This window comes from Tubulanus polymorphus, chromosome 12 (genome assembly GCF_964204645.1).
Source record: "Tubulanus polymorphus chromosome 12, tnTubPoly1.2, whole genome shotgun sequence".
In the NCBI taxonomy this organism is placed as follows: domain Eukaryota; kingdom Metazoa; phylum Nemertea; class Palaeonemertea; order Tubulaniformes; family Tubulanidae; genus Tubulanus; species Tubulanus polymorphus.
Window position 1 is genome coordinate 8248913 of NC_134036.1, and position 15339 is coordinate 8264251.

The 15339-nt window shown below is 27.8% G+C and overlaps 1 protein-coding gene across 1 annotated transcript in view; it reads left to right on the forward strand.

Moving 5' to 3' along the window:
• The first annotated feature begins 672 nt into the window (after nucleotides 1-672).
• The window catches only part of LOC141914245 (uncharacterized), a 35468-nt gene continuing 20801 nt past the window's right edge, over nucleotides 673-15339 (forward strand). Inside the window, exon 1 of the mRNA XM_074805512.1 lies at nucleotides 673-1119. Coding sequence (XP_074661613.1) covers nucleotides 1050-1119 — 70 coding nt within the window. The 5' untranslated portion in view covers nucleotides 673-1049. The remainder of the gene's footprint in view (nucleotides 1120-15339) is intronic.

Sequence of the window (15339 nt, forward strand, 5' to 3'; positions counted from 1 at the left end):
GCCAGTATGCGCGCCATGATTGATGATTGCTATTTCCACCGGTGTTATCTTTAAGTAACTTCAAGTTTAAAATAGGAAGCACAGCACACCCATAGAAACTACGCGCAGCAAGAGACTGTTATATTATTACCAGAGTTTAACATTTCGTTTCAAAGTTTTTAGTAGTCAAATCTAAAAGAAGATGATTTTTATGTGACGAAACTCAGTGGAAAATATGTTTAAATAATAATCAGCAGGAATCCAATAGTTTTTCTGCCGAGGCAGCAGAAACCCTGATAATAATAATAATAATGATAATAATAATGATAATCAGCAGAATTACTATAGGGTTTCTGCGAAAGCAGCAGAAACCCTGATAAGTAAATCGCACTTGGGGTTTAAGTGCAACAGAAATAATATGTTTAAATCTGTTCAACGATGCTGCGGCACACTGTGGTACATGCCCCATAATGGCGCCTGGTGAAACTGAAAACATACCCAACTGCCGAAGATAATATTATGCGCTCTGATTCAGGAAGCCAAAAACTAGAATCGAATAGATTTACTAAACTAGATATTTTTACACATATTCGCAACACAGTTAGGTTTGAAAGAGGAAGTTTATTCCGTTTTTGTTTGTCTGCTTTTACTATGAAAGTTACCATTTTACGATCACATTCCGACGAGAGCGCGCGTCCAGCAGTGTAAGAGAACGATGTATTCAAATTGAATCAAATTGAACCGAACGAATTGGCATTTCTGTTTGTTTTTACCGTTTTACCTCGTATCTATTGGATTGTTTGAAAACACGAACTCGACAGGCTCTCGTGCCCGCGCGCGGGTGGCGGGAAACCCGGGGTACTTGTAAATAGACATTCCGGAACATTGCGGAACATATTTAGCAACTTACTTCTTATTCTTATTTATGCAGAAGACTTATATTACGAATTGGACAATAAACTTTCTCAGTTCATCGTTCTAAAGCCGTATAGACCGTAGGGAGACTATTGTCTACTAGTTAACTGGATACTCATTTACCGACTTAGGAAGTGAACTCGTATTCGAATCCGATGGCCACCGAAGTCTTACTAGTGCTAGTTTTGGTTTTAGTCGTATATTTTGGTTCAATCCGCGTAAAAGGTACGTTCAGTTGTAATACATAAAATGTGTGTTGTTCATTTTGTTTCTTTGATTTTTTGATGGGTTTCGTCAATAGAGGAACCCATCAAAACTATTTTTAAGTAATTAAAGATGGTTAAAAGTGTCATCAATTGAACTCATTTTATGCCCTTACGTTAGCAATCGCCCGATTATCAGTGTTTAGTTTGCAACACTGATGATTTTGATATTGTTTATACTTAGTATTACGCTTAGGCCTGAATTGCTTTACATTAAAAGATGTATCATATCATAAAACAATTGAAAGCCACATTCAGTTGATGAACTTGATTTCAACAGTCACCGGCCGGCCTGGTTTAATATGCACTGCCCTAAAATTAGAAAAACTTATGTATAGAAGCTTCTGATATAGTTACTGTCCCGAATCGCAGTTCATGCTGAAGTTGTATTATGTCATTGTCTCACGGGATCAAAATTGTCAAGTCCAAAATTCCCATTATTAATGTTGCGTAACTGTCTAATTTCCGCTGGTGAATATTGTTTTCCTGTTCCACTTGGTCAATCGTTAGACTAGCTATAGGCCCTCATGGTACAGCTAGCAGTTGGCCGTGAGGAGCAGTCTGTGAACAGCTTCAAAACACTGTGTGTTGAATCATGGATGTGAAGCTTGTACCCCATGTACTGCATGGCCAAATCTACTTGGCCTATGTCGTGGGTTCTTGGCGATTGTGCCGAGAGCAGACTGTGTCGAGTGGTCATGGTAAGTATAAATACTGACGTTTTACCTTGAAAGTATGGATAGAAAATGCACCGCATCAACGCAGATTCACTTTTCAAGTTCAAAGTCAATACCGAAACCCATCATGGAAAGTTTCTTTCTGGTTAAATGATTAAACCACAAAAATGAAGGATCAGGTTTTAGTTTTTTTTTAATCGCCAACGAAAGAGTCTTAAAGAACGCTATGATTTTTGATAGAAAAACAAGTGCTCCAGTGATCAGTGGAACGTTAAGTTGCGAAATTGAGGTAATTAAGATTTGAGGATTGTGTTGAAGTTATTGAGAATGGAAAGGTCTTTGTATTATTGAATAACTGATCGTAATTATACTGAATCGTTGAAGTTATTGAGAATGAGAGGGTCGCTATTAGTAACTAGTTATCATTTTGCTAAATCGTTGAAATTATTGAGTTTAGAATGAAAATGTCGTCATAAGTAGCTTATCGTGAGTTTTACTGAATCGCTGAATTCATCGAAAATGAAAAGGCCTCTTCATTTTGTGCAATCTTTATTTTATCGAAATATTTGAAAGAAGTTCATACATGATACGAGGTGCGTACCGTGAATTGTATTTATCGGGTTATCCCAATTTTTTGCCATTTTCATGAATTCAACGTCGCCCAAGTGTGCTTTCGTGTGCTTTTCAGAACCGACACTTTCATTCTTAATTGCGTGCGCACGTCTTCACAAACAACATTACGAAACCGGCTTTCAAAGTGGATTTTATTAAAGTATTTTATCAATGGTGTTATTAAGTGACCAGGTCGGATAAATCATGCCGAAAATTTCCCAAGTATGAAAAATGGCTAATCCAGCCTGCCGTGGGTAAATAAAACTGGATTTGAGTTCGTATTAATCATTTATCGTGAATGAAATTCTTGTGGAAATTAAACGGAGAGACGGCAAAGAAAATTCATTTATCTATTGGTGTATCAGTTTTCCGTGGCGCATTCCATTTTAGGAAACACTTTGGTTTACCACGCGTTCTCACGCTCAGGGCCACGGAAGGAATTCAATGTTTAGCTGTACTTTCGACTGTTGGTCGGGCCATTTTACATAGAACGCCGACGCCCACTCCAACTCAGAGACTATTCGCTTATAGTTCCATGGTATTTGGTACGGCAATATGGCCATATATCACTTGAAAACATTAACCAAATTGAGGTGTGCGTTCAAAAAGATTGAGAGAAATATCTTAAAACAAACTCGACCCCAGACAAATAAAATGAATAGACTTAGATAGATAGGGAGGAACGCGACAGAGTCAGGCGATGCCATCAGGTTCAAATACCTGCGAGGGAGGAACGTGGCAGAGTGTCGCGATGCCATCAGGTTCGAATCCCTGCAAAGAAGGATCTTCACTCGAACGATATACGATATTTTCCGACAATACAAAAGAAAAAAACAGTCCAAAAGTCTTCCCACGAGCTAATATTTGATTCAGCATTGATTTGATATATATTTATATCGTATAAATTCGATGTATTAATTCGATTCCGAACTGGGCTCAAGTCCGATATACGTCGAAATAGAGCGTTATGCTTAAAGTCAACTGAGTAAATCGGCTGTTTATCTGTAATTGTGGTCGGCAGGTAGACACTATATGCAATACGTCGTGAACTGTCGATGTGAGCATTCCTTTACTTTTGCACTGTATAGTGTATCCAGGAAGAAAGACACTAAATATTTGGATGGATATATGAAAGCTGTGGGTACTGGAGTGTGTAATGGGTAGTGTAGTGTGACCTGTGTGCATTTGTGGCCAACACCAAACATTGTTCATTGGGGTTTGGTCCAGGACTCACGAGATTTTCAACAACACGGAAGTAACGTGTAATAAATGATGACTTGAATTGCGTGACTACCTACCACCCCTCACTATTGTTGGAAAACTAAATGTTCCGCACTGACTAAAAATTAGTAATAACATTTTAGAAATGGCCAGAATTTTAACTTAGGTTCTATCTCATTTTTATTTTACAATTGCGATTGGTATAATTTTTTTTTTAAACGGCCGTTAAGGCTTCATGTTTCGTCTGCAATTCACTGCAAATAGTTACGCAACTACGCACATTTCAGTGTTTTTGGCAGCTGTACACTCAATGGACACCGTTCGTGACTAGCTTCACTGCGGAATTATCATTAATTAACATGGCCATATCACATCATCAACTTATATTGTGCATTAAAACACTAACAGCCGAAATAATTGAAATGCACACACGATTTCTATCATTGAAAATTGAGAGAGTGACCATGTTTGTGTTCTGCTGCTTCGCGTAAGTAATTAGAAAAGTGGGGTTTCATACCAGAGGGCGAGAGGGCGAGACACCACTCATCACCACAAGTAATTTTTTTTCCTAATAAATGGGAGATAGAAAAGCATTCTTAGCAACAATAAATAACAGAATAAAACCAGCAAAAAAACAATTTGAAATAAAAAAGTTAGTTGATGTTACAAAAGAAATTGAACATAAGATATTGAAATTAGAAAAGATAAAAACTAAATATGGAGAGAAAGTATCAGCTAATTTAAGCTACTGTAATGTTAGTACATCACGAGAATTTAAAGTGTTTTTACCCGATAAATGGGTTTCATTGAGTATGGAGGAATTGAAAGATTTAATAGGATTTAAAATAATATATCATGGGAAAAATGAAGACGGTCATCATGATTTAGAAATTGTTGATTAAATAAAAAATAAAAATAATGAATATCTAGAATCCAAAATGACCTTAGTCGTTTTATAAACAACTACAATCATACAGTACATCTGTTACATGTTATTATAAGAGAGTGCTTCATTTGAATATTGATCAATCAAACAGGTGTTGCACAACGTTGTTGTTATATAATAAGCACGTAGTACATACAACACACACAAACCAGTTAGCTGGTATTGAATTACTGCGTTTTCATTGGTTTCTGAAAACGAGGTTTATTTAAATTAGCTCGGCCGTGACGATAGGAGGATAGTCATCATTCTCTCGTGATTAAAAGGAATATTTCAATGTTTTTACGGTAAGTTTTAGCAAAACCACCCGACTTGACTCACAGAGTTTTTAGGGGATAAGCATCCCGTTATTGAGAGGCGCCACGAGATACCTATCCCCAAGCATTTCTACTTACACCCCTGTGACCCACACCTCACCAATTCTCCTTCAATGGTTGACAGGAAACACATTATATTAAAGGCGCCTAATGCATTTCCTATCAACCCCTTACCCCCGAAAGGAGGATCGAAAGTCGAAACTGAAGGAGAACCACGGAGGGTGGACAAAGGTGCATTTTCGAAATGCCCCTGCAAGCCAAGCCCGGCGGCACTCCAGTGGTTGAATGAATTGCCTTATATACTTAGCTAAAACACCTAAGTAAATGTTGTTGGTGCTAAAAAAATATGTGAAATTTGAAATTATAAATTATTCCGAATGAAAAGAATGTAAGAATGAAAACTGAAAAATGAATTATGTATTTTCAACTTAATTATGATATAATTTTTAATCAAATTAGTAATCAATTACTATGTTAATTGATTAACAAATTCAAATTCAAATATTCAAATAAAAACAAAATAAATTAATAAATATAATGAATATCTAGAATCCGAAATGACTTATCTGGACAATTTAATTGCTCCGCATAGATAGACAAAAGTAGTGAGATATTCAATTATTTTTTTTTGCTTTTTTTCTAAAATATTAATCCATTTTTTTTATTATCAATTTTGGAATTTCAGAAGTATTTTCATTTTTGATAGCAGTTGTTTCAGAATTACTAATATCATGAATTTTATTTGATTTCTTATACCAATTACACCCAATCAAAATGAATACAATTACAAATCCAACTGTAAAATATAAATATTTATCAAATATTCTATTATCAGAAGGAGTAGAAATAACAATATTTTCACCATTTTTATTAACATTTCTATTACTTATTTTTTCTTTTACAGCTTTTTTATATTCTTGTGATTTAATTCCTAATTGCCGAGACCATTCAATTTGTTTCTGAGTTCTCGGTTTTTTCTTCACAGTTAATTCCTTCACTTTTTTCACTTCGCTCATTTATTATAGAAATATTTTTACTTTCAATATTTGAAAATGTTATAACTCCAGTTGATAATAATGTCATAAATCCACCTAATTGAAATGATAAATATCCAATCCATTTATTTAATTCAGTCATAACTAAATAATCATTTTTTAAATCGAAATATAATCTATTTTCATCTTCAATTGGTAGTATATAATTACATAATTTACTATAACCTTTTACTACATTTTCTGATATCGCGTCATTAATTCTAGCTGTTCTCGCGGCTTCATAAATCTTAAATAATCTAATAATTTCATCTGATTTCATTGTGTCTAATTCATTATAAGTTAAATTTTTACTGACAAAATTTTTACATTTTCCAGATGCTATTAATATTTCTAATTGATGTTTACAATAAAGATAATATTCATAATTATTATTTGTTGTAACATTATTTAAAGCACCATCATCTGGAATTAATTTTGTTTCTGTTATTCCTAAATCATCTAAAGTTTTTTCAATTGGAACATCACCATTTTTAGATTTTATTTTCTTTTCACCTACCATTTATATAACAAAAAAATTAATTGTGTGATGTTGCAACTAGAATTTAACTAGAATGTAACTAGAATTCAACTAGATTAACAAGCTAGTTGAAATATTGTTAAATCTAGTTGATTTTTGTTTCAACTACTAACAACTAGAATTCAACTAGAATGTAACTAGAATTCAATTAGATTAACAAGCTAGTTGAATTTAAATAAATTCATATTTAAATGGGTGTTGTAATCTAAATAGTAATTTTGATCTTTTAATATTTTTCAACTTATCCATATATTCATTATGTAAATCATGTGGAATAATATCATTTTCCTCAAGTGCATTTTTCATTGATTTTCTATCTGCATTGTTGAATAAAACTAGAAATCTAATGTTTTCTCTAAAGTCTTTAACAATTGAATTATATTTTTGATTTAAAACCCAAGTTGTTATCCCAAAATGTCTCCCAGAGAAAGCTAAATAACATAACTCACTTTCTCTAACTTTTGAATCATGTAAATTTGCACAATCATCTATGATAAATAATGTATTTGATCCTTTATAAATATCAATTGCTATTTTTATACAATTATCTAAATTTTCTTTTACTGTTTTAGGATCTAATATAATAAATTTATTATTTCTAGTAATATTTCTATCATAAGTTTGATTAAATTCATATGTTGGACAAAATAATACTATATTATCAAAATAGTTTTTGTAAACAGTTTCTAATAAATTTAATATAAAATAAGTTTTTCCACAATTTGTTACACCAGAAATTAACATATTATGAGGCTCAAATATGAATAATTCCTTATTCATTTATATATTTTTAATTTTACTTGATAATATCCATTCATTGAATTTATCTGGCCATCCAACCCATTTTACTAAAGAATATTTTTTTCTTTTAATAGTTTTTGTTTTTAATACTTTTTCAATTTTATATTCTTGTTCTAGATTTTCAGTAGTTAAACTTAATTCTTCTTCATAAAAGTAACCATCAACTTCTTCACCATCTAAATCTTCTAATTAATAGACATATGGTTTTGTTGTTATTACCTTTTTTATTTTATATATTTCTCTAGTAAAATTTCGATCGTATCCTTTGTCAAATATCTTTTTATACTTAGAAATTCTAACATTTTGACCAACTTTAAATTTAGGTTCACCAAAATCATCTATAAGAAATGCTCCATATAAATTATTCCAAACAATTTCAGCATTTTCAGATTTTCTAGCATCAATAGGTTTCATTCCAATAGAAGAATGATAAGAATTATTATATCCTTCTATCAATTTTGGTAAAACATCAATCCATTTAAAAGTATTATTTGCTGTAAAATATTTCCACATTCTTGTTCTTAATGTTCTATTAAATCGTTCAACAACTGCTGCTTTTTTATCTGATTTTGTTGAAAAATATTTAATATTATGATTATCTAAGAGTTCATGAACAAGTGAATTATCAAATTCTTTTCCATCATCAAATTGTATTTTTTCTGGTTTTAGTTTATCATCCGAAAGAAATTTTCTTAAAACATGTGATGTTTGTGCAGCATCTTTTCTATAAAGTGGGAAGCTCCATACATAACGACTAAAAATATCAATTATATTCAATAACCACCAATAATCATCATTATCTTTCTTAACATTTTTCATATCAATTAAATCTCCTTGCCACTGTTGATCTACATAACTTACCATAGTTTTACGAGTTTTATATTTTCTAACAATTTTTTTATGTGTTGTATATGTTGGTTGTTCTAACATAAATTCATTTATATCTTTATATTTAACTAAATTTTGTGGGATTATCTTATCTAATTTATCTTGTTTTACTTTACGCCATATATTTTTAGTAGAAGAATAAGCAACCGAACTCTCAGGGTTGTAATATAAATTTCTTAAATATTGTTCTTTAGTATTAGGAGTTTTTTTACCACTCATTTATATATCCTTAATTTTAACTTTATATTTCTAATATTGAATACTATCTAATTGTGAATTTACAATATTTAATTGCGCGTCAGATATAATATAAATGTGCATTTTAAAATTTTTGATTCCTTTTTTCTTTGTTATGAATAATTGTATTCCATCTTTTGTATTTTGTAGTTTTTTCCCAGAACCATGTAATGAATTATCTTCAGTTGTTCTAAAATCTAACCATAATGCATATTTATTACCGGTATAATAATCAATTTGATTAATGTTACAATTTTCAAATGATTTTACTTTTTCATTCATAAAATGTTTTTTAATTTCTACCCATTGATCTATCATTCTCATTCCTTGACAAAATATTTTATTTGCTATTCCTTCGATAGTTATTTCTACTTTTGTTATTTCAGGATTATAATAATTGTCAACATTTATTGCACCATTAGTATATGTTCCAATGGTAAAAAATATTAATATACCTTTAATAGATCTTCTTGGGAAGTTAATATTCTCATTAATTATTTCATCATTTGCATTAATAGTTACAGTTTTAAATTTATCAATATAATCATATAATAATGAAAACCCTTGATTGTATTGAGTTTGAATTATACTTGAAATATTTTCATCAGTTACTGTATCATATTCTAAACATATATTCGATAATTTATAACTCATATCTTTATTAACGCTAGATAATACAATTTCATTTACAGGAGCAAATGTTATCTCAAATATAATATCTTCTTGAATTGCGTATTTATATAAAGGTGCATTATTATTTATCAATTCAAAGTCTAATGGAATTTTATATTTGCTTCCATATATACTTTTTATCAATCTATCTACATCATTTGTTAATATTGCGCTATTAGCTTCTGATCTTAATTTATTTTGGTTTTCTGATTGAATTCCTTGAAATATCATATTATTTCTATTTTCTTTAGTTAACCATAAATCTTTATAATGCATAAATAAATTATAATCATCTAATGAGAAAACTGTTTCTGGACCAATCTTTATTGTTAACTTTTTAATCAAATATCTCCCAACATTATCAACAACATAATTATTATTATTACCGATTACTTTTATATCAGCTGATAAATAAATACTATTTGGAACATAAAAAGTATTTTGTGTTAATCTAGGAATTCTAACGTATAAAGTTTCATCGGGATTAATATTTGAAGGGTTGTGAGTAATTATATGATGTGATCTTTCTGCTTTAATAGCATTAGATATTCTAGAAATCTTAGAAGGACTTATATAACTCCCACTCATTTATTTAACAAAAAAATTAATTATTTATTTTTTGATATCATGGTTCACTTGATATTTTTGATATCATATTTACTAAACCAAAAATAATAGCACTTACAACTGTAATTAAAAATAAAATAATATGTTCAGCAGCAAAGTTAATAATGTTTCCTGCAGATTTCAATATAAAACCAACAATTGAAGCAATAACTCCTGGTAAAGCTGCAGCAGATTTCTTTGATAGTTCCCATAAATATTTTGCTAATTTCTTTAAACCATCCTTTACTTTATCTTGTATAGAATTATTACCTGGAGGTTTATCTGGTTTATTGGGAGTAGGAGTAGATTTTAATGAATTTGAAATAGCTAAACCAATTGTTGTAAATAACATAGTTACAGCTGTTACAATTGAAAGAATTGTTATACCTTCTAATTTAAATAATAATCTTATTCTGTCTTTTAATGATATTTCAGAATCTGGTTTTATCAACAAATCTTTAAAAATAACTTTTAATCTATTAATATTATAATCATATGATTTTAACAATAATTTAATTTCTTCTTTCTGTACTTCTAAATTATCTTTTAAATTACTAATTTCTTTTTCTAAACGTAATTCTTTTTGCCTATATTCTATTTCATCAATTACTTGATGATCTAAATCAGACTTTAATTGTTCTATTTCTTTATTTTTATCAGTTAATTCTTTTTCCAAATACGTAATTTTTTGATCTCTTATACTTTTATTATATGCAATTTTATCAGATGCTAGTTTTATACTAATAATTTCTCTAATTGCTTTATCAGAAAATATATCTAAATCTTCTAATTCTTGATATGTTGCATCAAGTAATCCATTTGGTAAAAGTTTTTCAGTTTGAACTTCTCTTGAATTAGGTTTACTAGTTTTGGAATTAATAACTTCTTTAGGAATTTTTTTTTGTCTTAAATTTGCATTAATTATATCAAAAAATTTAGCATTTCTTTGTTTAAATTCTTTTAAATTATAATCTCTTTCTTCTTGTGTAACATCGGTTATAACATCATCAATGATTTTCTTAATTCTATCTGGTTTAAATAAATTAAAAGTTGATTTTGTTATTATTTTATCACCACTTTTAAGATTTAAAATCTTAAAATAATAGTCGCCTTTCAATTTCCAATAATAATCACCATTTAAATATTTTAAATCTTTTACTAAATAATTCATACCTTTATTTGTTATATTGAAACCAGATCTTTTTAATATTGGTTTAAATTCATGAATAATTTCATTATAATTGTATTCTTTTTCTGTTATTTCTGGTACTTCATTTTCAATACTTATCTTTGAACGTGCTTTGTCAATATATTGAGGTGTAGTTAAATTAGAATTATATGCTGTTTCATTACCATCATTAAAACTTGTTTCATCAAAATCAGGTGGTTGTTCATCAGTTATACCAGGTTCATCAAAAGGATCCATTCCAATATCTTCTACACCTTCTACATCCATTTATATAATAAAAAAATTAAAATTTAAAATATAATATTCCTCCGATTACAATTCCTATACAAGTTATAGCTAATTTAGTATTTTCATGGGATTTATTATCATTATCAGTTTTAATTATATCATGTTGAATTTTATCAGTTCTATTATTTTCTGATGTATTGTAATCTTTTATTTTAGAATCATTATTTAATTTAATATTCTTAGTTTTAGTTTCAGTTGATTGAATGTGTTTTTTATTTTTATCACCTTCCATTAATTTTGGAGCAGTAATAATCTTTTTATTTATATCATTTAATCCAAATGAATTATTTATTGTTGCAGTTTTAATTAGATTATTATAACCAATTATGTTTCCCATCTTTAATACTAAATCATTAGAAATAATTAATAGATTAGGGCCTATACAATAATTAAGTCTTACATGAGATTTATCTAAATAATTTTGATATCTTATAATGTTTTCTGGAATCGATCTATTTTTATCATCATGTATGGAATCTTCAAATAATACTTTGAATTGTTTCTGTGTATCAAATGATGTATTCAAATTTCCAATTATCGGTGATCTTGTTTCAACTTGTGATCCTAGAATACATATCAAATAAATTCTAATAGATTGATTTATTCTTTCTATACCTGATTTAGTAAAACCTTCACTATTTTCTAAAATAAAATAAACCCAACCATTATTGTTTTCTTGTTTTAAATTATCATAAAATTTTGGTAATTTATTGAAATTTAATGTTTCTAAATCCTTTGTTTCTATTTTACCATAACCTAATTTATTATTATAGATATTATAAAAACTATTAGATGGTATGGGAAGTGCACAATATTCTGCAATCTTTCTAGGGCATGGAAGTTATCTTATTGTTCCAATTTTTGTTCTAAAATCAGAATTATTTATATCTATATTAAATTCATTGCAAATTTTATAAAACTTTGATAAATTAATATTATTATCTAATTCTTTAAAATATCTAGATCCTGGTAAAGCGCACTCTAATTCATTTAATATTATTCTGATTTGAAAGTATGTATGAAATCTAAATAAACTTTGAATTAGTTTATATTTAGAATTATTCAAATGATCATTCCAACTAATTCCACAACCTGTTGTTGCACAATAAACAGCAAAATTTAATTGATTCTGCCAATACTTCATATTAGATTTTAATAACCATTGTTTTTCATCTTTCAATTTTTTAAAATTAATTAAATATACATGAAATATATTTTCCATCTTTGCATTAAAATTATTAGTTTCAGTAACATAAATATATAAATTAGTTAATGAATCTAAAACTTCATTTCTATATGTAATATCTTTATTAAAATCTATTGCTGGAATATTATATTTAATTGATTTATTATATTGGAAAGCTTTTGGAAAACTATCTACCATTTATATAATTAAAAAATTAATAATTTATTAATTCTTTTAATAATTTATCTTGTTCTTCAACTGTTATATGACCATTTAAACTTATTATATAATCTAGTGTGTTCTTTAATTTATTAATTTCTTTTATATTAGTTTTAATTTTTTCTTTATTACTTTTTATATTTAATTTTGAACTTATACCAGTTAAAACACTTGAACTTAATCCTAATACACCAATTGATATAGCTAAAGGTGTTAATGGACTGAATATTGCTAAAAATGTTATTACAGAACTAATTGTAACCGAACCACTTATAATCAAATAATATATAATTTTACTTTTTAAATATTTTTTCTTTTTTATCTTTAAGTCACTTTCAAATTCTAATATTTGTTTTTCTAAATATGTTTTTAATTTAGTTTTATTTATATCATGAGGAATAATATCAATACTATCAACTTTATCTTCCATTTATTTAGAAAAAAAATTACTAATTAGTAAACTTATAAGCAACAAATATAACAATAACTGTTCCACCTAAAATCCAAATTATTTCATATTTCTGTTGTTCTTTACTTGGGGTATAATAATCTGATAATTTAGGTTTGTATAGATGTAATTTTTCTTTATTGGTTACCGCGTTATATAAACTCATTGCATCATCAACTGATTGAAAATCTCTATGTGAAATCTTCTGATCATATAATTCTTTATTGATGTAATCCATATAGTTTTGTCTCTTTTCTCTATATTCTTCTGCAGCTTTATTGTATTTCTCTAACGCTAAGTTATGTCTTCTTTGTTCTCCTAATGAACTATTTTTATCAATATGTTTAAATAAATAACCACCACCAGTAAATGCTAAAGCGTTAACAATTGCCGATCCTATAATAGTTATAATTGCAGAAGCCATTTATTTAGCAAAAAAATTACGCATTTATATGGGAGGAATATATTTTTGTTTTTCCAAATAATCAATTGTTAAATTAGATAAAGTAACTGCTAACGTTAACTTTAAAATATCATTTATATCAAATCTATCAACATTAACACTTCCCATTTTGAATACTTTTTTTAATACCATTGAATAACCAACAGTTCCAACTGATAGTAATGCACCATTATATAATCCAGTTATTATCCACTTATTATCACTCATTTATTTATCAAAAAAATTACTATCATCAAAATATTTAGTTAACTTATTTATGATTAATTCAACATTTATTTCATTACTAGTTTTATGATTATCATATATTTTGGATAATATGTTTTTAATATCTTCAATAATTCCATCTTCATTTAATTCATAATATTCTAATGGTGATTTAATTAAATCAATTACTTTTTCTATATTATACTTTTCTTTATCAATCATTGATGCATTGTTAAATGATTTACTTTTTATATCAGTAATGACATCATTTAGTTTAATTCTCATTTCTTTACTATGTTTAAAATCAAACCCAAAACATATACTCTGTCCAACAGTTATATTCATTTATATAGTGAAAAAAATTACTCTCTACATCTTATAACTAATTCATAAATTACAGGGAAATTATTTAAATCAATTAAGTATCCATTATGATTTCTAATTTCTAATCTAAAATTATTAAAACGAGAAATGCATGGTTTGAAATCACATTCTGTTAAATTATAATTTATTTGCGTTCCAAATTCTTTAACATTCTTCAATGGTAAAATGTTTAGTAAACCAGAATTACAAGTTATATCTTTAGTTGCTTCGAATGTTTTTGTAGGATCAATTAAATTGCAATAAATATAAAAATGTGTGTAAGGTATCAAGTTTGGTGTAGCATCAACATTTGAATAAAGTTTATCTGGTGTAATTCCTAACAGTTTAGCTATAGGTTTTTTAACTAAAAATTGATATTTTTCACTACGAGTTAACCTAATCCTTATTTTATCAGAACTATCACTTTTTAAAAATCTAATACTAAACCCGGAATTACTACCTAATTTGTGCCAGGCTTTTCTATTAATTTCTTGTGACAATGTATCTAAATTATATAACCCTGGTTTTAGATATAAATGATACCTTTTATTTTTTTCCTGAACTATAAACAATTGATGATCAATAGTTTTACCCGTTATATTATAAAAAGAATTACATAAACTTATATTAACTAATTTTAAATCTACACAATTCTTAAATTCTCTATCTAATTGTACTAGTAAATTATGAGATTTATAATTTGTAAGTCTTCTAGAATCAACAAATATTCTGTATTCTTTTAGTTCTACCATTATTTATAACATAAAAAAATTACCGCTCATCACTAAAAATTAATTTTAATAAAATTTTTCCTTAATAAATGGATGAGAAGATAGCATGCGAAATTTGTGGTGAACTTCTAAGAAAAAGTAATATGGCTCGACATATGAAAAAACATAATGAAAATTATAAACCCCCTAAAATAAACTGTCCAAATTGTAATAAAACATTCTCTAGAAATTATTTCAAAAAACATTTAGAGAAGTGTAGAATTAATGGTGCAACAGCTAATGTTGATAATAATTCTGTTGAAGTTGAACCTGAAATCATTTGGAAAAGACCTTTCTTATTCTATGATAAGGATAATATAAAAGATCATTTCTGTGAGCCTTGTCGAATAAAATATAACCCTGAAAATATAGAAGATTGGGAGAATCATCAATTTCGTAAAGCACATATAGATAAAATTTCTAATAAATTTGAAACTGAATTCAATGAAAGAAAAAATAATTTATTAGAAAAAATAAAATATGAGAAAACGTTACCAGATAATGAA